Source organism: Electrona antarctica (genome assembly GCF_951216825.1).
Source record: "Electrona antarctica genome assembly, chromosome: 6".
Lineage (NCBI taxonomy): Eukaryota > Metazoa > Chordata > Actinopteri > Myctophiformes > Myctophidae > Electrona > Electrona antarctica.
Genome location: NC_136811.1, coordinates 3,395,865 through 3,423,532, shown reverse-complemented (window position 1 = coordinate 3,423,532; position 27,668 = coordinate 3,395,865). Strand labels below are relative to the sequence as shown.

The window sequence follows — 27,668 nt, the reverse complement described above, 5'->3', positions numbered from 1 at the left end:
CCCTTAGTATGTTGATCTAGAATGACTCATGGTGGTTACAGTCTGTAGCTTGCTCCTGTGTTTTGCGAGCCGGTCTGGAACTCTGGATCTGCATTCTGAAAGTCTTCTTCCCAAATCTCCTCCGACCGAACCCCAAGTTATTTTCATGTAGCTCGTAGCTTGTACATCTGCTATTTTTCAATCGCTAAAGTATAACATAGTGCTTAAAGGGGTTCCCGTACTGAATGGCAAATCCAGTAAATATGCAAACGAAAAATGATACAACCTATGTGGACATTGATTTATTTGTGCCTGCGTGAAACTAAACTAAAACTAAAAGCCCATAGGAGTATCAGTGGGTTTTGTCAACTAATGTTGAAATGTTTGTAGCCTACACAAGAGCCACTCCATAAGTAGTAGCCAGTCATGGTGGATAAAAGTATAATATTTGCCTCTGAGATCGATGTAGTGGAGTAAAAGTAAAAGTACAGAAAAAAAACGATTTGTACTTAAGTACAGTACTTGAGTAAATGTACTTAAATGGCCACTATAGCCTTAGTAGCACTGATAACATCTGTGAAGGGAGTATACTGCACGATTATACTGCTATTCCATGCCAATCTCGTTGCTGTGAAAATGATCTATTTTGCCAAGATGGGGAACACTTTCTTATCTTGTCAAAACATTGTATTGGTGTACCTTGGGAGTTTGTGGGAGATAGAATTCCACCCACTCTTTCACGGCTTTAAACTTGTGTGATGTGACAATAAAGTTGAATCCCAGTTACGTGGCAGCTTGCTTGTAGACGTGCGTGCGTGCGTGCGTGCGTGGGTGCGCACTTTCCATTTGGATCTCATTCAAAGGATGATACTGTATAATCCACGGTCCAAAGAAAGTCATATAGTGACTGTTCACTTTGCTTTTACTTCGCTGAACGGCTGTACAATATTAGGTTTACCTTCGCCATATAAACTATGTGAGGTAGAACTAGAAATGTGCACGTTTGGGAAATTGCAAGTGTGGTTGCACTGATGCGAGTCGCGAGGAATCCACTGGGAACTGAGTGAGGAAACATCTCATGGTTTATATCAGGGGTGGGCAACTTTGACGATGGAGCTGGGCCACTATAATTCCACATTCACTCCAGTCTCCAGAGGGTCACATTGCATATTACTGTCGTATAGCAAAAATAGCAGATCTACAAGCTCAAAGCACGTCGCACTGCGACACGTTTTGAGCTTGTAGATCTGCTACGTTTGCTCTATTTGAATTGCAATCTTGCATTATGTTTTGCTATTTTCAAAATGGAATCCTGAAAATTTGCATTTTTAAGTAATTTCAAATACCGTAGTTATTATTAGGCTATAGCTATTATATGTTAACTTTATGAACTAAATAGAAATACATTGATGTTGATATGGTATACACCTTCCTCTGGATATTCCTTTTTATTGCCTGTAATTGTCTCTGCTTGTCGTCATAATAGATTAAATGAATGCATAATCCTTCCATCTGATCAGATGTATTTGATATTTATGTTTGGCAAAATCACAACTCTGGCATCCCTATACTCGGGGTAATTTCTGTCTGAATCTACAGTGCGTTGTAGATCGGCGATTTTTGCAATTTTGTGTAAGAGTGTAAGCAATACCAATACACATATTGAAAGAGAAGAATGCAAAGGACAAAAGTGTCCGTGGCCAAATACAGGGGTTCTCAACCCGTGGGTCGCGACCCCTCGGGGGGTCGCCAAAATATTTTAGGGGGTCCCCAAATTATTTAAAAAAAAAAAAAAAAAGATTTTTTTAAAATTTTATTTTCACGAAATAGCAGACCTACAAGCTCGTAGCGCGCCACTCGGTGGCGCGCTATGAGCTTGTAGATCTGCTATTTTTCAATAGCTAAATTATAACAATGCTTAAAACACCAAAAGGGGTTCCCGCCCAAAATGGTTTAAGGTTATTGTAGCGGGGCGGGGGTCCCGAGACATTGCCAAAGCATTTCCGGGGGTCCCTGGCCAAAAACGTTGAGAACCCCTGGCCAAATAGGTACATTTTTGGGGGGTCCTTGACATGAAAAGGTTCGAGAGCCACTGACATAATAATAAGGGAACATGCTTTTTTTCCCCAGAAAACTGTTGGGATTCATAAGACATTTGTGACTCATTTTGATACAGAGACAGTCATGGCGGAAAGACTAACTGTTTATTTTGTATTTATTTTTATCCAAAATGAGTTAATAGCACAGGCAGACTCTTCACATATCTAGAGCATGTCTGAAATAAATGTCAGAGCTGAAATCGACATGTAAATATGAAATAAATGCTTAAACATGTAACTATAGGTGTAATGTTATAGAGTCCACAGAAGTGAACCTTTCAAGCCTGTTTTCTCAACTCGCTGTTTTCTGCAAGACATTACTCTATAAGCCATATCTCCAAAACTGGTGGGTCAAACTGAACAACCAATATGTCAATTTGAAGCTATGATTCCCTGCTTTCATATGACATGGAGAAAATTAAAATTAAGAAAAAAAACAATGACGGTCAGAAAGGATCACATTTTGTAGATCTGGTCTCAGGTCTTAATATGGGTGTAAGCCCTATAGAGCGCCGCAGTCCCGCCTCCTACCCTGGACCAGGAAATGAATCCCAATGCATTTTTCCCATAGACATTTCAAAAGTAAGTATTTATTTAAAGACGGTTACGCCGCGGACAAAGCCAACTCGAGTCGTGACAACTCATGACAACACAAACAATATTTTGGACCAAACAAATAATTACAAAGAAGAAAAACAACAAAAAAAGTGTTTTTTGTTTGTTGTCATGATTTGTCACGACAAGAGTTGGCTTTGTCCGCGGCGTAAACGTCTTTAAATAAATACTTGTTGAAATGTCTATGAGGAAAATGAACGGAGATTCATTTCCTGGTCCCTGGTAGGGGGCGGGACTGCGACGCTCTAGTGTCCCTATTCTGCTCTGAACACATACGGCAAAAAATAGCGGATCTACAAGCTCGGCACACGAAACGTGGTTTCTGCAAAGGGATGCCGGTGTATAGAGAGAAAAAAGAGGGGGTCCTATAGCGTAGTACAGACCCCTGCGGGACTCCTGCCAAATATTTGATAACTTAACAACGTTGAAGTTGTACTCGTAATGTCGTACCAGTGAACGCCATACGGTACGAGACTGTGTGTGTGTGTGTGTGTGTGTGTGTGTGTGTGTGTGTGTGTGTGTGTGTGTGTGTGTGTGTGGGTGTGTGTGTGTGGGTGTGGTGTGTGTGTGTGTGTGTGTGTGTGTGTGGGTGTGTGTTGTACTCGTAATGTCGTGCCAGTGAACGCCATACGGTACGATACGAGACTGTGTGTGTGTGTGTGTGTGTGTGTGTTTGAGATCTGTTTGTGATAGCAGATCTACAAGCTCACAATGCGTCGCGTTGCGACGCATTGTGAGCTTGTAGATCGGCTATTTTCAAATGCCCGAAATGTATAGGGTTGAAGTGGTTAATGTATGTTTTCTAATCAAAATTAAAATCTCCAAAGTAACTAGTAACTAAAGTTTTCAAATAATTGTAGTGGAGTAAAAGTACAAATTTTGGCTCTGAGATGTAGTGGAGTAGAAGTAAAAGTACTGGAAATTGGAAATACTCAAGTAAAGTACAAATACCTCAAAATTGTACTTAAGTACAGTAATTAAGTAAAAGTACTAAGTTACTTTCAGACAAAATAACGACAAATTAAGATGTTACAGATTATGAATGTCGCTGTGATTGAACGCCCCTATCTCTGTTCTGTTTGTTTTACCGTAAAAGACACAATTAAAGATTAATCTCGCGGAAACCACTAATTTAACGCTACAGTGTCAGTGCCCTTTAAATGTCAGTGCCTATATCTATCTATATGTGCCTATAATTATGCTATATGGTTATGCATTTCTTATTTGCAGATCACTCATTTCTGAGGGAATTCGTGCATTCATCATCACCTTTATCCCATTTCGGGCGGGAACCCCTTTTGGTGTTTTTAAGCATTCTGTTCTACTTTAGCTATTTTTCAAAAATAGCAGACCTACAAGCTCGTAGCGCGGCACTCGGTGCCGCGCTACGAGCTTGTAGATCTGCTATTTTTGAAAAATCGTGAAAATATGGCGCAAAACTTTGAAAATATATTCTTTCAGAGCGAACGTTTTTACTCAAACCGTTGCTTCCGGGGGGGTCCCTGCCTGGAACAACATATTTTCAGATGGGGGTTGGCGGACAATTACAGATTATTCTGGGGGTCCTTGACATGAAATATTGAGCACCACTGATATAGAAACATGAGGTATTTCAGAAAACTGTCAGGATTTAGAAGACACTTTTTTAATTTCGATGTCGGGTTTAAATGGGTTATTCATACTCTACAGTTGAGACTCGGTTTCAATGTAGCCGAGGTTTACAATATAACACAATCCAAATCCAAGGACCATTGCATTACATCGTACAATCAGCAGGGCTTAACTGCTTGATAGCTTCATTGATGTGTGAAACCAGCTTGAAGCAGACAGCATTTCATCAGGTTACATCATCATCAGACAGATGAAAGTTGAAGGATGAAACCAACACAACTGAATCACGCACAAATGCGCGTGCATGCTCGCACGGCGCACGCACTGTCACAACAGAGAAGAGGAGGAGGGGGAGGGGAAGGGGAAGGGGAAGGGGAAGGGGAAGGGGAAGGGGAAGGGGAAGGGGAAGGGGAAGGGAAGAGTTTAACATATTGACCATCTGGACCAAGTTTTGGCTTCATTTTGTGCTAACGTGCCACACTGTCACGTGGACTGCGGTCACGTGTGTGTTATGATTTGTTATGATTGGTTTTGTTATGATGTAGTATAGATATATATATGTATTGGTTAATATTATGTATATATCTATATGAGGTAACTGGTGGTATTGTTATAGTTATATTGTATATATATGTTTAGACCTATCTTTGATATCTCTTATTATATATATATATATATAGCTATACATCCAGTAGACTTGTTATGAACCATATATTGGAATAGAGGGCGCCTTCTATTATTATATGTGTTCTATTCCATTCCAGGTTGGATTGACTGTGTTTACCTTGTAGTCACATCAACGAGGGGCCGGCTCTAGCCAAGTGTCTGATCAACGCTTGACTTCCTGATTGGCTGCCGGTCACGTGCACTCGATGGCCATGAGTGCACTGTCCTCTACATCAGGGGTTCTCAACCCGTGGGTCGCGACCCCTCGGGGGGGTCGCCAAATTATTTTAGGGGGTCCCCAAAATATTTAAAAAAATAATAATTTTATTTTCACGATTTTTCAAAAATAGCAGACGTACAAGTTCATAGTGCGCCACTCGGTGGCGCACTATGAGCTTGTAGATCTGCTATTTTTCAATAGCTAAATTATAACAATGCTTAAAACACCAAAAGGGGTTCCCGCCCAAAATGGTTTAAGGTTATTGTAGCAGTCAATTTATATTGGGGGTCGGGAGGGGGCGGGGCGGGGGTCCCGAGACGTTGCCAAAGCATTTCCGGGGGTCCCCGGCCAAAAACGTTGAGAACCCCTGCTCTACATAGTCAGTCTGTGTCTGACAGATCGGGGGGAATGTCACTAGGATCTTCCCCCGATCCGCTACTGCGTTGTGCCACGACTAACTGTTAACTACCTTATATTGTTTTGACCCATTCTGTTCCGCACACCCTTCGGAAAGGTGTTGTTTTCTTTATTGTATTTTGTTTTGTTTGAAGAGCCATTATTGTAAATATATTTTGTTTGTTTTATTATATATAGTTTTATAATAAAACTTCGCATTTGCTTCCTTGTTCTTCAGTCACATGTTACTTACTCATTTACCCCTAGACTCACAGTATGTAACACACACACATAAAAAAACAAAACAAAACACACACACACACACACACTCACACACCTGTCCCAGCGTACACTCTACCGATCCCAGGAAGTCGGCCTCCTTCAGGCCGTTGTGAGCGCTGCTGATGTCGATGAGCTCGTAGCGGATGCGCTGGACCTCCTCGAAGTAATAGTCCAACGTGAACACCTTGGAGAAGGTCGGGTTGGTCGAGCTACGAAGGATCTCCGTCCTGTCCACCTGGTGGGGGGAGAGAGAGAGAGAGAGAGAGAGAGAGAGAGAGAGAGAGATCCGTTATTTTATATCCACCTGATGACCTTCTCTTCCAGGCCAAGGCTTCATCCGTTAGAAATGGATTATAATCGCATCTTTGATGTATTTACAAACTCAACTCCCCGGGCAACCAGTGACTTCCAGGAAAGTCTGGATGGCAACCGAGGAAGGTCGGTGACGCTGGAGCGACAGCTGACCTCCAGGAAAGACTGGCAGGGCAACAGGGGGCCAGCAGCAACCCGCCCTGTTGCAGCACTCGCAAGAGGGCACCACGCAAGCTATACAGAACGTACAAATGAGTAATACCCCCAGAGTCTCCCGAGAGGAGAGGGGGAAGAGAGACTCGCTATATGACAGATTCAACGACAAATGGTAAATGGTAAATGGTGCATTTATATAGCGCCTTTATCCAAGGCGCTTTACATAGATTGTGCATTACATTCACCCATTCACACACACATTCATACACCGATTGCGGCGGAAGCCATGCAAGGTACCAACCAGCACATCGGGAGCAATTTGGGGTTCAGTGTCTTGCCCAAGGACACTTCGACATGTAGCCAGGAGGAGCCGGGATTCGAACCGCCGACCCATGGATCATTGGACGACCTGCTCTACCTCTTGAGCCACAATCGCCAACAACTATGACAGTGACACAGACGCAGAGAAGGCTCCCTTGACTGAAATACACCAGAGTAAGGCCAAGTGTGGACAAGGACGGACACATGCACACCGCACAGATGAACAGTCTGGTGAGACGTGCAGGAGGCAAACCATAGTCCTATAGAGACCTCTCAGTGCCTGCTATCCCCCAAGAACACGCAAGGCAGAGAGAGCCTCATGTTAGTTCTGGCATGAGAGAAAGGACAGTGGGCAGGTCCACGTTTAAGCCGCGGACAAAGCCAACTCTTGTCGTGACAAATCATGACAATAAACACAATGTTAAGGGGCAAACAAATAATTAGAAAGTAGAAAAAAACGGCAGGTTACAACACTTTTTTTGTTGTTTTTCTTCTTTGTAATTATTTGTTTGGTCCAAAATATTGTGTTTGTTGTCATGATTTGTTACGACTCGCGTTGGCTTCGTACGACGCTTAAAAAGGTCTTTAAATAAATACTTTTTGAAATGTCTATGCATGGAAAAATGCATTGGGATTCATTTCCTGGGCCTGGCGTCGTCATGACAGGGGGCGGGACTGCGACACTCTGTACTATACATGTCGATGTCCGCCATTTAAAAATAGCCGATCTGGATCCCCTGTATGGATAGATATAGTGATAGAGAGAGATATGTTCCTGTAATAAATAAAAACAATGTTGGCAGCGTGTACACATGCAGTAGAAATCCGCAGTGGATATTAAACCCATTTGTAACACTGAGAGCCTGCATGCAATTCACTACTGTCGTATCTGAACGAACAGAGACACCACTAAACTAGCCCATTTTGACCTGAGCTCAGATTCTAAAAATGTCTTCTACATCCTGACAGTTTTCCGAAAAAGCTATGTTTCTATGTCAGTCGTTCTTCGATTTTTCAAAAATAGCAGACCTACAAGCTCGTAGCGCGCCACTCGGTGGCGCGCTATGAGCTTGTAGATCTGCTATTTTTCAATAGCTAAAGCATAACATAATGCTAACACCAAAAGGGGTTCCCGCCCAAAATGGGCTAGAGAGAATGGAGCTCTCTAAACTAAACCGTAGACAGTGAAAACCTTGTCATCAAAAGCATCAGATGAAGAAACGCAGGCAGAGAGAGATGAACTGAAGATCCCATCGGAGTTTGTATTTATTGAAACAAAGACAAAGACAGAGAGAGCTTCGCCGTGGTCTGCATGCCGGCCCACGGGAGCACAACAGAATGACCACCTCGATGGCCAGCACGCTAAAGACCACTAGTTTAACATTTGCATTTACTGAGACAATATATAGTACTTTTGCATAGACCAGAGATGAATACAAGGGTGGAGTTTACTTCAAATCATGACTAAATTTGACTGAGGGACTGCCATTGGATTGTTTTGAATTTTAGTTTTGTCATGTCATATGAAAGCAGGGAATCATAGCTTTAAATTGACATATTGGTTGTTCAGTTTGACCCACCAGTTTAGGAGATATGGCTTATAGAGTAATGTCTTGCAGAAAACAGCGAGTTGAGAAAACAGGCTTGAAAGGTTCTGTGGTCTCTAACATTACACCTATAGCTACATGTTTAAGCATTTATTTCATATTTACATGTCGATTTCAGCTCTGACACTTATTTCAGACATGCTCTAGTATATGTGATGAGTCTGCCTGTGCTATAAACTCATTTTGGGGGGGGGAAATAAAAAAATAGTTTTTCTCCTCTGGTGAAAAGCTGGAATTTGCGCGATGGCAGTCTTTCAGTCAAACCAGATTTGACTGAGAGACTGCTTTCTGTTCTCAACTCGCTGTTTTCTGCAAGACATTACTCTATAAGCCATATCTCCAAAACCGGTGGGTCAAACTGAACAAACAATATGTCAATTTGAAGCTATGATTCCCTGCTTTCACATGACGTGAAAAAACGAAAATTCAAAAAAATCCAATGGCAGTCCCTCAGTCAAATTTAGTCACAGTATGGTAGGAGATACTGCAGACTGCTCTCTCACTGTGTGTTTTGGGTTCACACCTGAGGCGAGCTTCAAAGACTCAAAGAACAATGGAATTCTCTACAGGGTGCTTTGGCTGAGAACCTCTAGTAAAGGAAGACCCTCAGACCAAGCTCTTCTGTCACTAGACAAATGTGTCTCACCTAACCATCAAATTAACACGGTGACGGTGAAGTGTATCTAGGCTAGTTGAACATTTGACATATGATATTGCAAATATGGACTATATCCACGAGACCACATTCTTACGGGTCCACTTTAGTTGGCTTCTCAGAGTCACCAAAGTGACACAGGGATTCGTGCGTGCGTGCGTGCGTGCGTGCGTGCGTGCGTGCGTGCGTGCGTGCGTGTGCTGGATGTGTGAATGTGAAGCGGAGCGCGTCAGATTGGAAGCCGTCCACTTGGCATGTTGAGAGGTATATATGCAGATGGAGCTCTGTCTGTGTCGCTGCAGAGCTCAGGGTACACTCCTTTTTAACCCATTTTGACCTGACGACGATTCTACAAATGTCTTCTAAATCCTGACAGTTTTCTGAGAAACAGTATGTTTCTATGTCAGCGGTTCTCAAACATTTTCATGTCAAGGACCCCCAAAAATATATGTAATTGGCCGCCGACCCCCATCTGAAAATATGTTGTTCCAAGGACCGGGGGGGTCCCTGGAACAACATATTTTCAACATATTTTGGGAGGGGGGGGGGGGGGGGGCAAGAAGCAAAATCTTTGGCTCTGAAATAATATATATTCAAAGATTTGCGCCACATTTTTTACGATTTTTAAAAAATAGCAGACCTACAAGCTATTTTTCAATAGCTAAAGTATGACATAATGCTTAAGACACCAAAATGGGGTTCCCGCCCGGAATGGCTTAATTGGCTCTGTGGAGGCTGTCTGCTTAATTAGAGCCATGTGTGAAGGAATCTGTCTGAATGCATGCATGCATGCGGGAGCCTCGCCCGCTTTATTCATCCTCTCTCCTCATCTCCTTATCCTCGTACATTGTTCCGTATTGTATATTGAACTTTCAGAATGATTACAGGTTTCAGGCACGTGCAGAGGGGTGGCTTTTGGGCATATAGGGGAGTACATAGAGGCAGTGCAACTGGCCTACATGGTGACAATAGCAGTTCTCGCGAAAGGCGCTGTGTGTGTGTGTGTGTGTGTGTGTGTGTGTGTGTGTGTGTGTGTGTGTGTGTGTGTGTGTGTGTGTGTGTGTGTGTGTGTGTGCGTGCGTGCGTGCGTGCGTGCGTGCGTGCGTGCGTGCGTGCGTGCGTGTGTGTGTGCGTGTGCCGTGCGTGGGCGTGCGTGTGTGTGTGTGTGTGTGTGTGCTTGTGCGCATGTGCAGGCATGCATGCGCTTGTGATTATCACCTGTGTGATTATCTTACAACATCGAAGAGGTGATTAGGTGATGTAATGATGATGTAAAACAAACCGTGTCAAAACAAATGGGATTAATGTTTGTGTTAGGGACAAGATGACGTACATTTTCCCTTCATTGCCAATGACGTTTTTAAAAAAAACATTGAACTAAACACAAACATTAAACCTGTCTATATATAGGAAAATATTCGCACTGGGGCTCATTGCCAGGCCCGTACGACACTGCTTTTTGGGGCTTGAGCCCCTGCCATTTTTGCCTCAAAGTGCCCCTTTCAGCCCCAAACGAAAATGGCAAGCCCTTTTCTTGCGTTTGGGCCCCTGCCCCCTGAGTTCTCTCTGCACGGCACTGATCAGATTTTTAAATCAATCAAAACTTCCTAAAGGAAACATGAAATCACACTTTGTGAAGTGAGCGGTGCCACGCGTTGGAGCCGTTGGCACCGCTCAAAAACTACCCCGGCTTAAATCTAATCACACACAAAAACATTAAGCTCTAATATATGATGTCCTTCATGAATGTGTGCACAATGTGCACGTGCAAATATAGAGGGTATATCAGTAAAATGGTAAATGGTGCATTTATATAGGGCCTTTATCCAAGGCGCTTTACATAGATACATTACATTCACCCATTCACACAAACATTCATACACCGATGGCGGCGGAAACCATGCAAGGCACCAACCAGCACATCAGGAGCAATTAGGGGTTCAGACTGACAGAGTTTTGCTCAAGGACACTTCGACACTAACTCTGGGGGATCCCGGGTTCGATCCATCCGGCCACTCTACCCCTGAGCCCACCGCCGCCGTAACTTCAGTCGTCAACGTATACAACAAGCCCCCACTGTCCGCAACGTCACTCCCATCGGTAACTGCAACCGCTATCTATGCAGGCGACTTCAGCAGTCAGCACACAGACTAATGTCACCACACAACGCCAGGGCCAATGGGGCCGTGGCCCAGGGGCCCTTGGCTCTCAGGGGCCCTTTGGGGAAATTGGACCGCTCTGTACTGGGTTTGAAGGCCTGAAAAAAGCTCCTGGGGACCTTCATTGGCCATTGATTTTGTTAAATTTAGGTCAAAATGTTGATAGAAACTCAAAAAACGTGCGCACACGAGCGCTTGTGGGGGTTAATCCGTCCCTGAACGCCACACAACGCCTAATAAAGTGGTCGAATGGGCCTCCAACACTGATGCCCTGCTGCTGTACGACCCCCATGAAGGAGCCTTCAATCTTCTTCTCTGCACGCTGGAATACCACCACCAACCCGGATCTGGCCTTCTTCGCCATCTGCCGCAGTATAACGACCCAAAACCGGTGTGTGCACAGCAACACCACCGTCCCTCGGCGAACTCGGCTAGCCGAGTTGGAACGATACACAGTGACAGACACGTACATAGATGGATAAATAATGACAACGCGTCTTTGCACCGTTTCATCTGCCCGCCTGGCGTCTGCCCGATCCGTCATCATCATCATCATCATCTTCATAAAGTTTCAGTTTAAGAAAGTGTTTAAAAAAGAAAAAATTATCAAATATGAATTAGAAGGTTAGATATAAGTGTTATTTTGTTTCCTCAGCGTTGTCTTTGTTTGTTCTCTTGTTGAGCTCTATGTCCTTTGTCTTTGTTGTTTTTTTCTTTCTTTTTTGATGTAATCATGTATGGTTGGTGGCAGCATCAATTAGATGTTTTTTTTAATGATAGGGGCAGGTATAAATAAGATTTATCTTCTTCCTGCTCCTTTTATTTTCTGGTATGGAATATGTAAAAAAAAGTACAAAGTAAAAATTAATATGATCATGTAAAACCATAAATATGAAATGAAATGAAATAAAAAATAAACAAAACAGTACTAACGTAGCCCCAATATGTTGCCTCAGTCCCATATGCTCATTCTTTAGCTCATACAAAAGCCAATTACCGACGAAGGGTAGGTGGGATCAATGTGTACTTTTTTCCTCGTAAAAGTAGTCATTCAGGGCTTTCATCTGGTGCATGTATAGGATATTATTTGTGTTCATTTTTCTAACTGCCTGTCAACGTCTGACATAAAACGGTCCCTAACTAGGCTTTCTGTTCAAGAAGAGCACGTTACTACAAAAGCAGGTGTTACATAAAGGTAAATATCTCCAGAATGGAAAATGGAAAAATAAAGCTTTCTTTTGAGGTATGCGGTGTGCTTCTCGCTATAAGAGAACATTTGCTGTCGGCCTTGGAAAAGGTTGGTCGTCCAATGCTATCAGCATTAGCATCACAGGTTCCATAGCTAATCGATAACTGTGCGTCACCAGGTTCAATGGCATGGTCAATGACGTAACATTATGTTGTGATATAAACATATAGCAGCGGGTATAGTCAAAGTCGTATACGATTCGTCACACACCGTTACCGCAGTGAAATTCGTTCTCCGCATTTGATCCATCTCTTGGAGCGGAGAGCTGCAGCCGTGCCGCGCTCGGGAATCATTTAGGTATAGGCTATACTTGAGGCCAATCAACTGTCTTCCGTGTTTTGGTACGATGATGCGCGACCGCGACCATCAATTTTGTCAGCCGGTCCGTGGTAATAGAAAGGTTGGGAACTCCTGCATTAACCCATTTTGACCTGAGATCAGATTCTAAAAAAATGTCTTCTGACAGTTTTCTGAAAAAGCTCTGTTTCTATGTCAGTCGTTCTTCGATTTTTCAAAAATAGCAGACCTGAAAATAGCAGATCTACAAGCTACAAACGTATTGGCTTCAAACTGTAATGAATTTACTAATTTTGTCCTGAGATCAGATTAAAAAAATGTCTTCTACATCCTGACAGTTTTCTGAAAAAGCTATGTTTCTATGTCAGTCGTTCTTCGATTTTTCAAAAATAGCAGACCTGAAAAGCTTGTAGATCTGCTATTTTTCAATAGCTAAAGCATAACATAATGCTAACACCAAAAGGCGTTCCCGCCCAAAATGGTTTAAACAACGTTAAACTCATTTTGCCACTCGATTTGCAACTTTGTCACTTAATGCATGCGCATAACCGCATATACCCTCTGTAAGGTTTTTTACAGAGAAACTCTGCTTCCTTCCACTGTGTTTCTAATCTTTGCTGCCAATGAAGGAATAACTCTCAGATCTTTTTTTATGACTTTGAGGTTCATCCATTTCAAAGAACACCCTCCCCCCCCCCCCCCCCCCCCCCCCCCCCCACACCACATATTCCTCGTTTCCCGGCTCTCTGAAACGGTGACAAAAAAACGTTACAGAAGGGCCATTCAGTCTGAAGTCAGTGATAACAACAATAATCCCTTCAGCGGAGAACAGAACAGAACAGAACAGAACAGAACAGAACGGGACTTGGTCGAATTAACCCATTTTGACCTGAGGACGATTCTACAAAATGTCTTCTGAATCCTGACAGATTTCTGAAAAACCTCATGTTTCTATGTCAGTGGTGCTCAATATTTCATGTCAAGGACGCCCAAAAATATGATGTAATTGGCCGCCGACCCCCCCATCTGAAAATATGTTGTTCCAGGAACCCCCCAAGAAGCAAAGATTTGAGTTAAAAACGTTCGCTCTGAAAGAATATATTCAAACATCTGGGCCACATTTTCACGATTTTTCCAAAAATAGCAGACCTACAAGCTCGTAGCGCGGCACTCGGTGCCGCGCTACGAGCTTGTAGATCTTCTTTTTTTCAATAGCTATAAAGTATAACATAATGCTTAAAAACACCAACAAGGGTTTCCCGCCCAGAATGGATTAAATTACAGGAAGAGTTAAATCCCCCATGGCTTCCTGTCTGTCTGCCTTGTGATGTAAGTGTCCTACAACAGCTTTATATTATTAACACATTCAGGACGGGAATTAACGCATCAGTGTCACCTTATAGCTTTCAGCCACAAACAAAAGGTACACATGTATGTGAATTACATGGGTTTACAAAAAAGCTAAGACACATTTCAAAACGATCTAAAAACTGTTACGTATTGTGGGGGTCTGTGTGCTGCTCACCAAGGTTTTAAAAACGACTCCAGGGTACCAATGTGGTCCGTTTTAATGTCGTTTGTTAGGTCATGCCATGCAGGAATGCAAGTGCAGGAATGCAAGTCATTCCATGTATCAGGGGCCACAAGCATTCTTTTATACTTTAGCTGATGAAAAATAGCAGATCTACAAGCTCATAGATCACACATAGATCACAGAGTGCCGCGCTATGAGCCTGTAGATCTGCTGTTGCGGACCACATATTTTCAGATGGGGGTCGGTGGCCCTCGGGGTCCTTGACATGACATAGTTACTGATGTAGAAACTTAAACTTAAACTTTATTTTTTTTTCTTTTTTTTTTTTGAAAACTCATAATTTAGAAGGCATTTGTATAGAATCTGGTCTCAGGTCTTAATGGGTTAACACAGCGCAGCTGCTGCTGTTATCTGCTGAGAGATAATGACATTAAGAATGCACGTGCGCGTGCACGCACACACACGCAGCGCTGGGGCGCGTGTGTGTGTCCTTTAAGTGGATTTTGCGACGCTCGGCACGGGGACTCGCTCGCTTTAGATGGCTCGGCCCTCACAAGTAATAAGTACATGCACACACGCACGCACACGCACACACACACACACACACACACACACACACACACACACACACACATGCACACGCACGCAATTTCACACAATTTCACTTTACCGAGTCGCACTACTACACTCCCTCTAAGCACTAATACAAAGTTCCCAGCACTGCACAATAAATATGTAATGAGCCACAGGCTGTTAAAGAACCACATCTAATAAACGCTATAGCCGTTCAGATGGATTTTGGGGACCGCGGCGACCGCCCGTTGGGCCGAAAAGCCCATTAGTGCTGGCGTATACCCAATAATTACAAAAAATTGGGCCATATTGGACCAAATAGCCCATTTGTCTGACCGTCTATTATCACATTCTGGGCGGGAACCCCTTTTGGTGTTTTAAACATTATGTTATACTTTATATTGAAAAATAGCAGATCTACAAGCTCATAGCGCGCCACCGAGTGGCGCGCTACGAGCTTGTAGGTCTGCTATTTTTGAAAAATCGTGAAAATATTTTATTTCAGAAAACTGGAAGATTTTAGAAGATTTTTTTTTTAATTTCGAGGTCGGGCCTAAATGGGTTATCCCGACAACAAACACAGGAACACCGCTCCGACGGTCCGTTGCTCTGAAAGTGCACACGCTCTCCCTGCCTGGAGTGTTTCCCCCGTAATATCCCATAATGTATTATAATGTGCAAAACACAAAGATTACTGTTTTTACAAAATGCTTACTTTGTTGTGGTGTGGTGTACGTGGCTCACAGGCAGATTGCTATGTTGTGTTTCTCTCGGAAGCCAGAGCTTGTTGGGGAATTTGCTACAGTAGCCTACGTTGTTTTATTTACAATTTGCAATTTAGGCATTTTTAGCAGACGCTTCTTAATCCAGAGCGATTTGCAATAAGCAAGAACACAAGGTAATCAAATGCATATGAATATAGTCATCTAGGACAGGGGTTCTCAACCTGTGGGTCGCGACCCCTCAGGGGGTCGCCAAATTATTTTGGGGGGTCCCCAAATTATAAAAAATAAATAAAATAAAAATGTTTCTTTTTCTTTCAACTGAATGGCTGGAAAATAGAAATGAAGAGTTTACATAGTACGTGGTGCATGCATAAACTTTCCTTAATGATTATATCTGGTTTCAGTATTAATTTATGATATATTTTCTCTATTATTAATGTTATTTTTGCAGTCAGTTTGTATTGGTGGTGGGGAGGGGGGCGGGGCGGGGGTCGCAAGACATGGCCAAAGCATTTCCGGGGGTCCCCGGCCAAAAACGCTGAGAACCCCTGATCTAGGATCATAACTAAGAACGTATCATCGGTCTAACAGTAGAATATCCCTACATTGAACTAGTACTACTAGTACCAGTTTTGACCTGAGATCAGATTCTAAAAATGTCTTCTAAATCCTGACAGTTTTCTGAAAAAGCTATGTTTCTATGTCAGTCGTTCTTCGATTTTTCAAAAATAGCAGACCTACAAGCTCGTAGCGCGCCACTCGGTGGCGCGCTACGAGCTTGTAGATCTGCTATTTTTCAATAGCTAAAGCATAACATATAATGCTAACACCAAAAGGGGTTCCCGTCCAAAATGGGTTTTAAAGGCTATAGAAGCGACCGCAGGGCTGAGACGCTCTACCGCAGGGGTGCCCAAAAGGTAGATCGTGATCTACCAGTAGATCACACAGGCTGTGCAGGTAGACCACATGACATGCCCCTAAAATATATAATTTAAATAAATAAACAAACTATTTTTGGCATCTGCCACTTGAATTAAGGTGACTCACTTGATTGATTTACATCAAAAAGGGCAGCTCAAAACCACAATGCAATATTGTTTTACAACAGTATTACAAACTTATATACAAAACCAAATTCTACCAATTCCATTTCCTCCTCTATTTCCCATTCCAAATGCATTTGTCTAATAATGTAACTATATTTTCAGCAATGAGATAATATATATTTTTGGTGTGTACTACTGGGTAGATCTGGTTGAGCTGGTCATTTTTAAAGTAGCTCTCAAGTATAAAAAGTGTGGGCACCCCTGCTCTACCGGAATAATGTCACTTCATTATGTCAGCACTATAAAGCGGAGCGGACAGACGGTGAACTCTCATGAGAACTGACAAGCAAAGCACTTGGAAATATACACTTCACAGAGTATAGACCACTTGGAATTATACAAATCGCTTGAGGATTGGCAGAGTCTGGCACGAGTGAAATCTCAACGTTTAGCGGAATGCGCCATTGTGTGTGTGTGTGTGTCGGAATGACCCGAAACATTAAACAAATATCGTGTGTGTGTGTGTGTGTGTGTGTGTGTGTGTGTGTGTGTGTGTGCGTGCGTGCGTGCGTGCGTGCGTGCGTGCGTGCGTGCGTGCGTGCGTGCGTGCGTGCGTGCGTGCGTGCGTGCGTGCGTGCGTGCGTGCGTGCGTGTGCGTGCGCATGTGTAGTGAAATCTCACCTTTTTGCGGAATGCGCCATTGTGTGTGTGTGTGTGTGTGTGTCGGAATGAGCCGAAACATTTGTGTGTGTGTAATGGCGCCGGAAGCATTACATGAAGCATATGACACTGCACGTTTTCTATGGTTGGCCCAAAGAAAGCAATGAAAGCACTACAGGCAAAGTGAGTACAGGAAGTGTGACAGGCTTCCTGCTCAGGAAGTGTGACAGGCTTCCTGCTCAGGAAGTGTGACAGGCTTCCTGCTCAGGAAGTGTGACAGGCTTCCTGCTCAGGAAGTGTGACAGGCTTCCTGCTCAGGAAGTGTGACAGGCTTCCTGCACAGGAAGTGTGACAGGCTTCCTGCTCAGGAAGGGTGACAGGCTTCCTGCACAGGAAGTGTGACAGGCTTCCTGCTCAGGAAGTGTGACAGGCTTCCTGCACAGGAAGTGTGACAGGCTTCCTGCACAGGAAGTGTGACAGGCTTCCTGCTCAGGAAGTGTGACAGGCTTCCTGCACAGGAAGTGTGACAGGCTTCCTGCTCAGGAAGTGTGACAGGCTTCCTGCTCAGGAAGTGTGACAGGCTTCCTGCTCAGGAAGTGTGACAGGCTTCAGACTGTTGCCTCCGCCATTCCCAAGCACTTCATCATACAGTCTGAGCCAACGGAAGAGGTCTCATGAGTATTCGATAAAGCGGAAGTGGAGCATTCGGAGATTGTGGAATAGTTTGGTAACGCGAGACTACAGGAAGTGTGACAGGCTTTCTGCACGGTTTTCATAGTAACTGCGACCTGCGGTCGCAACTAGTAGGCCTACTAGTACTATAACAAGTAAGACGCGCGAACGCGGGAAGCGAACGCAGCTCGTAAATTGCAATAACAACAATTATAATAAATTACGTACTTTTTTTTAAGTTACGTTTTTTTAAGTTACGTTTTTTTAAAGTTTTTCCTTGTTAAGTTTTTTTTAAGTTAAGTTTTTTTTTAAGTTAAGTTGTGTGTGAGTGTGTGTGTGTGTGTGTGTGTGTGTGTGTGTGTGTGTGTGTGTGTGTGTGTGTGTGTGTGTGTGTGTGTGTGTGTGTGTGTGCGTGCGTGCATAAGTGTGTGTGTGTGTGTTTTTGTGTGTGATACAGCTGCGCCCTCTGGTGGTGGGCGGGTGGTGTTACAGCGTGACACACACACAGACAGACAGACCGACAGACAGACATGATCTGCTGGGTCTCATAGTAAATGCTCACTGCGTTCGCAACTAAGTAACTAAACACTATACTAGAATGCTATAGAATGCTAGTTCAGTAATGACCTGGCATCTGTCTATATAACATGCTATATATCTAAGCCTTTGCATATGATGTGTCTTTTCTTCAGGGTTCTGTGGAGATTTTACTAAGTTGCTTGTTGAAATGAATATGGAGTTCCAAGCAGGCACATAATCCTTATTTCCGTTTATTGGTCAGCAATCAGTTACAGACAGGTTACAGATATCATCGTTCCATCGTATTGAGGCCTTCCCAGGCAGAATGCCTATAGTCCCCCCTTGTCTCTCTCTCTCTGTATCTCACTCACTCTCTCTCCTTACTGATTCCCTGCATCATGTCTTATACATTCTTAACATGTGGGTGTCGCCTTGTTCCTGTGTGTGTGTGTGTGTGTGTGTGTGTGTGTGTGTGTGTGTGTTGTTGACCCTCAAGGCTTAGTCAACAAGCTACCACAGAGTCAGCAATCAGTCACCACAGGGGTCTTTCTGTTGAAAGCATTCCTTGGGTGGTAAAAGTCACTGAGTCTATTCTATAGCAGGATGGGCTTACAGCTGTTATTTAAGATAGCTGACTACCCAAAGTGTCCCTGGGCCACTTTTAGTGACCTGCTATACTGGATGAACCTTCCACTCAGGCATGAGACCTGCACCCTGCAAGTGATATACATCAGACCCCCCTTCTGGGGAATTAAATATTCCCCAGACATAATTCATATTTTATAAATGACCAAAATTAATTTTCCAAAAAAATGTTCACTTTTTTCTTTTTTCTCAAAAAATCCCAAAATGTTCAAATTCCCCAAACGGTCTCCCTTCGTAGGTAATTACCCTCTTCCCCCCTGGATAATGAGAAGGTAACACAGTCAGGTTGACACAAAACTCAAAACAAAATGAACAAAATCAATCTGTTAGACAATGACCCTATCAGTCCGAAGCTGTTTGTTGTCACACCCAGATAAAATAAATTCAAGTGAACTGTTCCTAGGCTAATTACTATACTATTTTTAATTTGTTCCCCAACATTAGATAGGCTGATTCCTGTACCTGTATAGACATCAATATTTGTTTGGAAGTGGATTCCAATATCGACTTAATAAGAAATAATATAATATTCCCTTCTCCCCCCCTTCTTAGTTAGTGAGCAACTTTCATGGAATAATGGATGAATGGCCCTGCAGAAACCATCCATCCGACATTCGGAAAGTTGCACACAAACTAAGAACTAACATGTAATACTCATGGTGAGGTTTCAATCTGTATCAATATGTGACTATTAACATAGTAACATTATACTCCTAATGTAGGCCTATTTTAACTGACAATTAAACAACATTTGTATTACTAACTAGAATATAATTCCCATTTTTTAATTGGACTTCACTGTGATACTTAAGGAAGTTATCTAAAATGAACTCATATTATTACCATCAACTATTATTTTTAAACAAATCAACCAAAACCTTTTCAACTATCTATATTGTACCAAATTAGAACCGAACAAGCATGGGGCTTGTTCCGTTGTATCTCCTGTATGACAGACCTGAAACTGAACCATATCTAAAACAGAAATTAAACTCCTTATTTAACTGAAATCCTATTTAGACTAAATCAAATTCCTATATTGATTACATCCTGTTTAGACTAAATCAAATTCCTATATTGATTGAATACAAATAGCCTACCTGTAAATGAAAAGTTAACACTCATAGCATGACAAAATGGTTAATCATAAAAACAAACTTTTTCTCTAAATAGCACCCCCAATAAACAGCTCACAGCGGGTCAAACAGAGGTAGGAGGTAAAGACAGGACAGGACAGGACAGGAGGTCCACAGGAGGTCCCTAAAGCCCTCTCCCTGTTATCTGAAACTAAACAAGGTATTTATTTTAGGGTGAGAAGGAAATAGCTCTCTCCCCCCTCTTTCCCCTAAAGCACATTCAGAGCATGCTCAAATTGACTCTCCAGTATTCGTAGTCAGCTCTGTATGTATTTGCTCATTTAACTATCACTCTTAGAATGGCTTCTACTAGCAATATTTCACCGGACATAGCTAGAACCTTTTTGAAGTAAGTCTAGTATGAAGTACATTCAATCATTCATTCACTCACACATACATTATTCTCAATCAATTCTCGTGATATCATTCACACCACAAACACTCTCAGGCTTGTGTGACCTTCTCATTGAAACCCCTGGCTGGTGCCTACCCCAAACTCAAGCTTCATATGGCCTGGCAAACATACTGTACGTTTCTTCTGACACTCAAGGTGTACCAAACCATATCCACCACCAAAATAAAAAAGATCAACCGTAGACAAGTCTACCATTGCTATGCCTTTTTTCAATGAGAAGTTCCCTTGCCTGTATACACTCTCATACAGAGTTGATTCAAAATACTACCACAGTGTAGTAGTATTATTTTCCAACCCTTCAAACATAACTCACCTAACTCACTCACTTCACACAGTCGAACAGAGAGGGGAGAGGGACCCCCCTCGTCTCACTCACTCATGCACTCAATCAGGCGGTGTCCCCTTTCACACACACATTTCAATAGAGAGGGGCGTGTCAAGTCAACTGTCAAAAGAAGAGCATGGCACTTCTCCTTTAGCTGTCCTTCTCATCCATGAGGTCCGGTCAACTTGACTTCCCTCAAAGTTTCCCATTGTGGTTTCTGATCACATTGTCCAGAAAAATGACCATATATCCCACATTTATGGCAAACACCTCTCATCCTCCAGCTTTCCGGGCTGTGACGTGTCTGTGGCTGTACTGCCCCCTGATAGGGTCGCACAGGTGGCTGACATCCCCATTGTTGCCATCTCTGTGTGTTCTCCCACTGCGGCCTCTCCCACTGCGGCCTCTGTTGTGGCCCCACGAAACCAGGAGTCTCTCGTACTCTCCATGGCAGAAGTGGTTGTGGAGGTTCCCACTGTTGTGGCAGCGGACGGTTCGGCAAAACAGCCGTGCAAAAACGCTGCAAGTGCGTCACATCGCCACACCTATAACAGCCTGTGTAATAACGTGATCCACTCGGCTTGGGATTGTGTGGATGAAACTGTTCGGGCTGAGTCTTGTCAACCCTGGGTGCACTGGGTAGGTCAAGAGCCGCCTGGGGCTCAACCCCAGCTGTCACGACAGCCGCTTGTATGATCTGTTGTGCGCCCTCCAACTGGGTCTTGGTCAGCAGTCGAACCATTTCTGTGTGACTTTGTTCCTGCTCATCTGCCTCCTTGCGAGCAAGTCCAACACAGTGCACAATGTGATCCACGTACAGAGCAAGGAGCAATTTCGCCAGGCCAACCACTGTCTGCAGATTGGCCCTGACTTTCTCAGGAAGACCTTGTTCAATTTTTGAGTAGACAATAGACCGTCCCAACTCATTACGCTCAGGGTCCTTTCCTGTGGCATCCATCCATTCCTGGCACACGCGGGCGACATATTTACGTGGTGGTTCGGAGACCCCCAGCGGAGATATCGTAATCGTATCCGGATGTACGACAGTGGGGTACAAGACTCTCAGCGCACGCCATAGTGCTCCTCTGTGACTCAAGAAAAGGTCTGCGTCTCCAGCCGTCGTGCCTGCGTACAGTCGAAGTCCCGCACGGACAAGAATGTCATCTAGGCCGTCTATGTCAATCAGATTTGCCAGAAGTTGTTTTAAGTCACCCACAGTTAGCTCTGTCCCAGTCAAAAGGTCCTCAAACTTCGATATCCAGCGGTGCGCACCATCCCGCAAAAGGGGAAGTTGACGCACAATGTCAGTCATGTCGACGGACGCCCATGGCTTGTATTCCATGTGTCTGCCCTTCCCCAGCATCGGGAGCATCCTGGGGCAGTTATCATCAATGTCAGGTGTGGGCCTCTTTGATCTGCATGGGCATTTGTTCAAGGCCCCCCTGGAGTCTTTCACACGTCTCCGGCTTGAACGTGTGCGAGTGCCGGAATGGCTCTCACAATCACTGCTGTCCTGTTCAAAATCCTCATCACTTTTGTTGACGTACTTCCTCTTACTCCCACTCTGCCTGTCGTGACTCGGTAACACACGTTTCTCCGTGCGTCTAGCAGCTCTGTCACGGCAGTGTTTGCTCTCCAGCTCTTTCAACGCATCAGAATGGTCATTGTACAATCGAACCAAGTCTTTTTCTTGAGCAGCCAATCCAGCCAAACGCTCCGCCAGGTACGTAGTAGCGGCTGAATCCTCAATATTCTCCCGAAAACTCTTCTCCGCCTCAGAAATCTGCCCATGAAGAACAGTGAGACTGTCGCCAAGAGAGTTCAGCATCATGACAGCGTCCCCCCTCACTTCCTCCTGTGACAGGTTGCTGCCGCTCATGGCCGGATTGGGGCTTGCTGTCCTTCTGTAGATGTCATCACCTCCATGTAAACTGTGGCTGTGTACAGCCTTGTCACTGAGATCACCCAAATCGAGGATCAAATGTGCCTCTTTCATCAGAATTTCACCCAACCGTGTTTCTATGGCACGCATAGACTGTCTTTGTGTCCTTAATTCACTGGTCAAGTCCTCTTTCAGGCAACGTACCCGTTCCAGCTCCCTCTTAACAGAGCTTTGAGTGTCGCTGTCATCTGGCCGTTGCTTAGATGTCCTCATGTCTCCGCTGTCATGAACTTTCACCTCAGCCTTTGCTGAGGGCACGTTGCTGTGGTCCACAATGTCAATGCACTGCTGCTTCTGGGCCGGTAGTACTGACTCACTGACATTGGGGCCTTCTGTACAGAACATATCTAATACTGATAATTCAGTCTTGCGTTTGAGTTTTCGCTCCTTCGTTTTCTGATCTGCTCTGTATCCATGCACCAGAACCCTTATGGTGTTAATGACTTCTCCATTAAAAGTACCCTCCAGAGGCCAGGGTTTGTCAATGTCTGGCCAACGCTGGTTAAATTTCTTTGAAATCTTCAAAATATCCTTGCATAAATCTGAATATTTCTCTTGGACAATGTCCACTGGGATTATTCCTGCGTCCATCATATCTACTAAATAGTAAATAATCTACTAGACACTAAACTTACACAGTCACACTGTGACACACTCATGCTGTGTCACCTCTCACTCAGTTACCGACATGCATACTCATTTGCATACTGTCCCCACAGAATGAGTAGTCAATAAACTTACTCCAAGGAAAACATGCAATACTTTCTCTCTCACCATTCACACAGGAAAGTGTAAAATAAAGAAATGAGAAAACTACTGACAGTGACAAAGAAATACAGAAATGCCTCTATATTTCTTTTTTAGAGACTAGCAAGTCAAATCACTGACTGAGGGAAGAGATTGACCCCCCTGCATGCACTCTAAGCAACTGTTTTGTCCCAGAATCAAATTACCCCTGCAGGCTATATTTTTTGACTAAAATAAAAAACCTGTATGCTTAACCATCCAAATTAACCTATCTAATTTTACAAAGGATAAATGAAATATCCTAAATGTGATCATTTACAATGAGAAATGTATTCTCAATTACCTCCTAAATTTAGCTTGGACCCCCAAATTAAAGCCAATTTAACCTGAATTAAATCCCCATTTTAATATCTATATTACTCCCCCCTCAGAAACATGTCCCACATGCTTCAGAAATACCTAAAAGAAAAAATAATACTATAGGCCAACCCAAATAATAACACCCAAGCCTAAAGCATAAAATCCTCCCCTGCTCCGTCGCAAAGACAAAGAAAAAGGCCTCCCCAGCATGCGGCATTCAACCCCAACTCACAAAGATGCTCTAGCACACACATGTACGCACAATCATACCATATAAGCTACACTACCAGTTAACTCTTAAACTCTGTCAACTCCCTAACAGAAGCAGACTCCAAGAACCTAATCACTAACCTAACCAATAACCTGCCTAACACAGCGTCCAGATGTACACCATGGCCCTAACACGTACGCTTAACACAAGAATCACAAACCTATTCCATCATCCTAACTTCAGTCCCAGGTCCCATCCAAAGTCACGTCAAAAGCAACAAAAAATCCACAGATACGCAGGTCCGTCTCGCGTGGCGCAGAAAATCCCCAGACTTTTCCTCACCAACCACCCTCCAACGTCTGGCGCCATTGTGATGTGTCTTTTCTTCAGGGTTCTGTGGAGATTTTACTAAGTTGCTTGTTGAAATGAATATGGAGTTCCAAGCAGGCACATAATCCTTATTTCCGTTTATTGGTCAGCAATCAGTTACAGACAGGTTACAGATATCATCGTTCCATCGTATTGAGGCCTTCCCAGGCAGAATGCCTATAGTCCCCCCTTGTCTCTCTCTCTCTGTATCTCACTCACTCTCTCTCCTTACTGATTCCCTGCATCATGTCTTATACATTCTTAACATGTGGGTGTCGCCTTGTTCCTGTGTGTGTGTGTGTGTGTGTGTGTGTGTGTGTGTGTGTGTTGTTGACCCTCAAGGCTTAGTCAACAAGCTACCACAGAGTCAGCAATCAGTCACCACAGGGGTCTTTCTGTTGAAAGCATTCCTTGGGTGGTAAAAGTCACTGAGTCTATTCTATAGCAGGATGGGCTTACAGCTGTTATTTAAGATAGCTGACTACCCAAAGTGTCCCTGGGCCACTTTTAGTGACCTGCTATACTGGATGAACCTTCCACTCAGGCATGAGACCTGCACCCTGCAAGTGTTATGTGTACGATTATGACATATGTTGAGAGGCATAAGCTATCAAAATATACATCACATATAAGCCTGCAAGGTCGTCGAGGCTATTTGTAATTTGGGGAGAACTTCTAAGCATGCAGTAGCTGTGGCTGTTTTGTCGCAGATTAATCCCACCTGTCTGCTGAGTGAATCAGTGATAGGCCTACGCCCATTTTTTACTTGAGCAAAAGTATCAAGACAATACTCTGTCCGGAATTCAAAATTTAAGTACAAAAGTATTGGTATCAAAAGTAGTACCACAATAACAAACTATCTTTACACCTGGGAAAAACTGAATCTATTCTCTTTGGATCAAATAGTAGTTCTTGATTAGACAAATTGACAATATTATCACACGAAAAGATGAAATTACCTACCTAGGTTCCATCCTGGAGGCAAATATTTCCAGTGATAAAATGGCCACCAACGTAATCAAAGAACAAGATTCCTCACTGGTCAACAAACACACCTTGAAGACCTTAACAGGAGCCTTCATACAAGGTGTCTTCGACTATTCATGCACCTCTTGGTACCACAGCACCTCAAAGGCCCTTAAGACAAGGCTCCAGACTTCCCAAAACAAACTGGTCAGGCTACTTGGCCTCACTCCCCAAACCCACCTCACCCCTGCCCACTTTGACAGGCTGGAATGGTTTAGGGTCGACGACAGAGTACAGCATCTTGCAATGGGTCCAAAAGATTCGATACACCACCAAGATACCCATGTACCTGTCTAGATACTTCCTTAATGTCAACAAAGTCCACACCCACAACACCAGAGGAAGTGCAACGAACCATGTACAACCCAGATTCGGCACAAACAAGGGACTAAATTATTTTCGCTCCTATGCCACCAAAATGTGGAACGCCCTACCAACGGTCATTAAGACATGCAAATCCCTTTTTACCTCCTTTATGATGATGATTTCGTGTTTTTTGGCTATATAGAAGTGTATATTTGTATATCTCTAAATGTTATGATAAATTGAACAAGGTGGACCCTTTTGTAAACAAGTGTAGTGCTTTAATGGTCGTCCACTCACAGTTAACTGTCACAGTCTGTCTCTCCCTCAGTCTGTGACTCCACACTGGCCACTCCCATATCCCATTCCAGCACACTCAGTTCCATTTACACACCTGTCTTCAACTACCTCATCAGCCCAGCAGTGAACACTTCTCCATTCAACCTGCTCCCTATAAAACTGGACTCAGTGCAAACACTCATTGTCAGTTCATAACCTGTTGTCATTGATGTCCTGCCTGTTCCTGTGTTGACTTTCATGTCATTCTCGATTGCCTGATTCCTACCTGCATCTACCGTGTAAGATTTGCTTATTCTTTATTAAATACTTAAAATCTACTCTTGTTTGTTGTGACTTTGCACTTGGGTTCAACTCTCTGTCTGCATCCTTGACATTAACAGTCTTTGTATTGAGTTGTCCTTGAAATGTACTGTAATTCTGCAAACTGTTAATAAATACTTCAATCAATCAAAAACCAAAAGTAGAATGTATATTACTCATTAAGTTTTCAAATGCAAGATGCAAAACTTTTGAAAATAGCAGATGTACACAGTGCACATGCAATGCTTTCCTGGTCGTAATGGGTCAACTTCTGTTCTGTGCTTGTTCTCTGTTATTCTTACGTGCTTTTAACAAGCATCTAAACAGAGCAGGACATTGTGTATGTAATGTAACCTACATGCAAATGTAACCCAAATAAAATGCAAATGATTCATACATCAACGGGTTGTTTGACCCCCATGGGGAAGATTCTGCCCAAGATGAAAAAGGATAAAAGTGCAAATAGCATTTAGACGTGTCAAAGCCGAACGCGCCAATTGAACTAAACGAAGCTTCGGGCTTCAGAAATTACTTTAACCCATTTTGACCTGAGATCAGATTCTAAAAATGTCTTCTACATCCTGAAAAATAGCAGACCTACAAGCTCGTAGCGCGCCACTCGGTGGCGCGCTATGAGCTTGTAGGTCTGCTATTTTTCAATAGCTAAAGCATAACATAATGCTAACACCAAAAGGCGTTCCCGCCCAAAATGGGTTAACCTCTCACACTACATATGAGGACCGTATAGGAGGGAGTTGATGATACTGATGTTATGCTGTGCGTGTGCGTGTTCCTGTAAATTATATATATATATATATATATATATATATATATACCGTATATATATATATATACGGTGGCGGCGGTGGCTCAGGGGTAGAGTGGCTGGATGGTAACTGCAAGGTTGCCAGTTGGAACCCCGGGCTCACCCATGGAGTGTCCTTGAGCAAGACTCTGAACCCCTAATTGCTGCCCGTGTGCTGGTTCGTGCCTTGCATGGTTTCCGCCGCCATCTGTGTGTGAATGTCTGTGTGTGAAATTTGTGAATGGGTGAATGTGATGCACAATCTATATTTAAAGCGCCTTGAATAAAAGGCGCTATATAAATGCACCATTTACCATTTATTATATAAGGGTCCATTTGATTTAATTTTATGCTCTCAAGAGTTAAAGATCTATAAGGGTCCATTTGGTTTCCTTTCGTGCTCTCAGGAGGTAAACATCTAATAAGGTGGG

At 43.4% G+C, this 27,668-nt stretch overlaps 1 protein-coding gene across 1 annotated transcript in view; it reads right to left on the bottom strand.

Moving 5' to 3' along the window:
- Nucleotides 1-27,668, bottom strand: part of cpne4a (copine IVa) — a gene marked incomplete at both ends in the record, with an annotated part of 274,780 nt that overhangs the window by 212,880 nt on the left and 34,232 nt on the right. Inside the window, one exon of the mRNA XM_079504392.1 lies at nt 5,924-6,103. Within this exon, the coding sequence (XP_079360518.1) occupies nt 5,924-6,103 (180 nt within the window). The remainder of the gene's footprint in view (nt 1-5,923; nt 6,104-27,668) is intronic.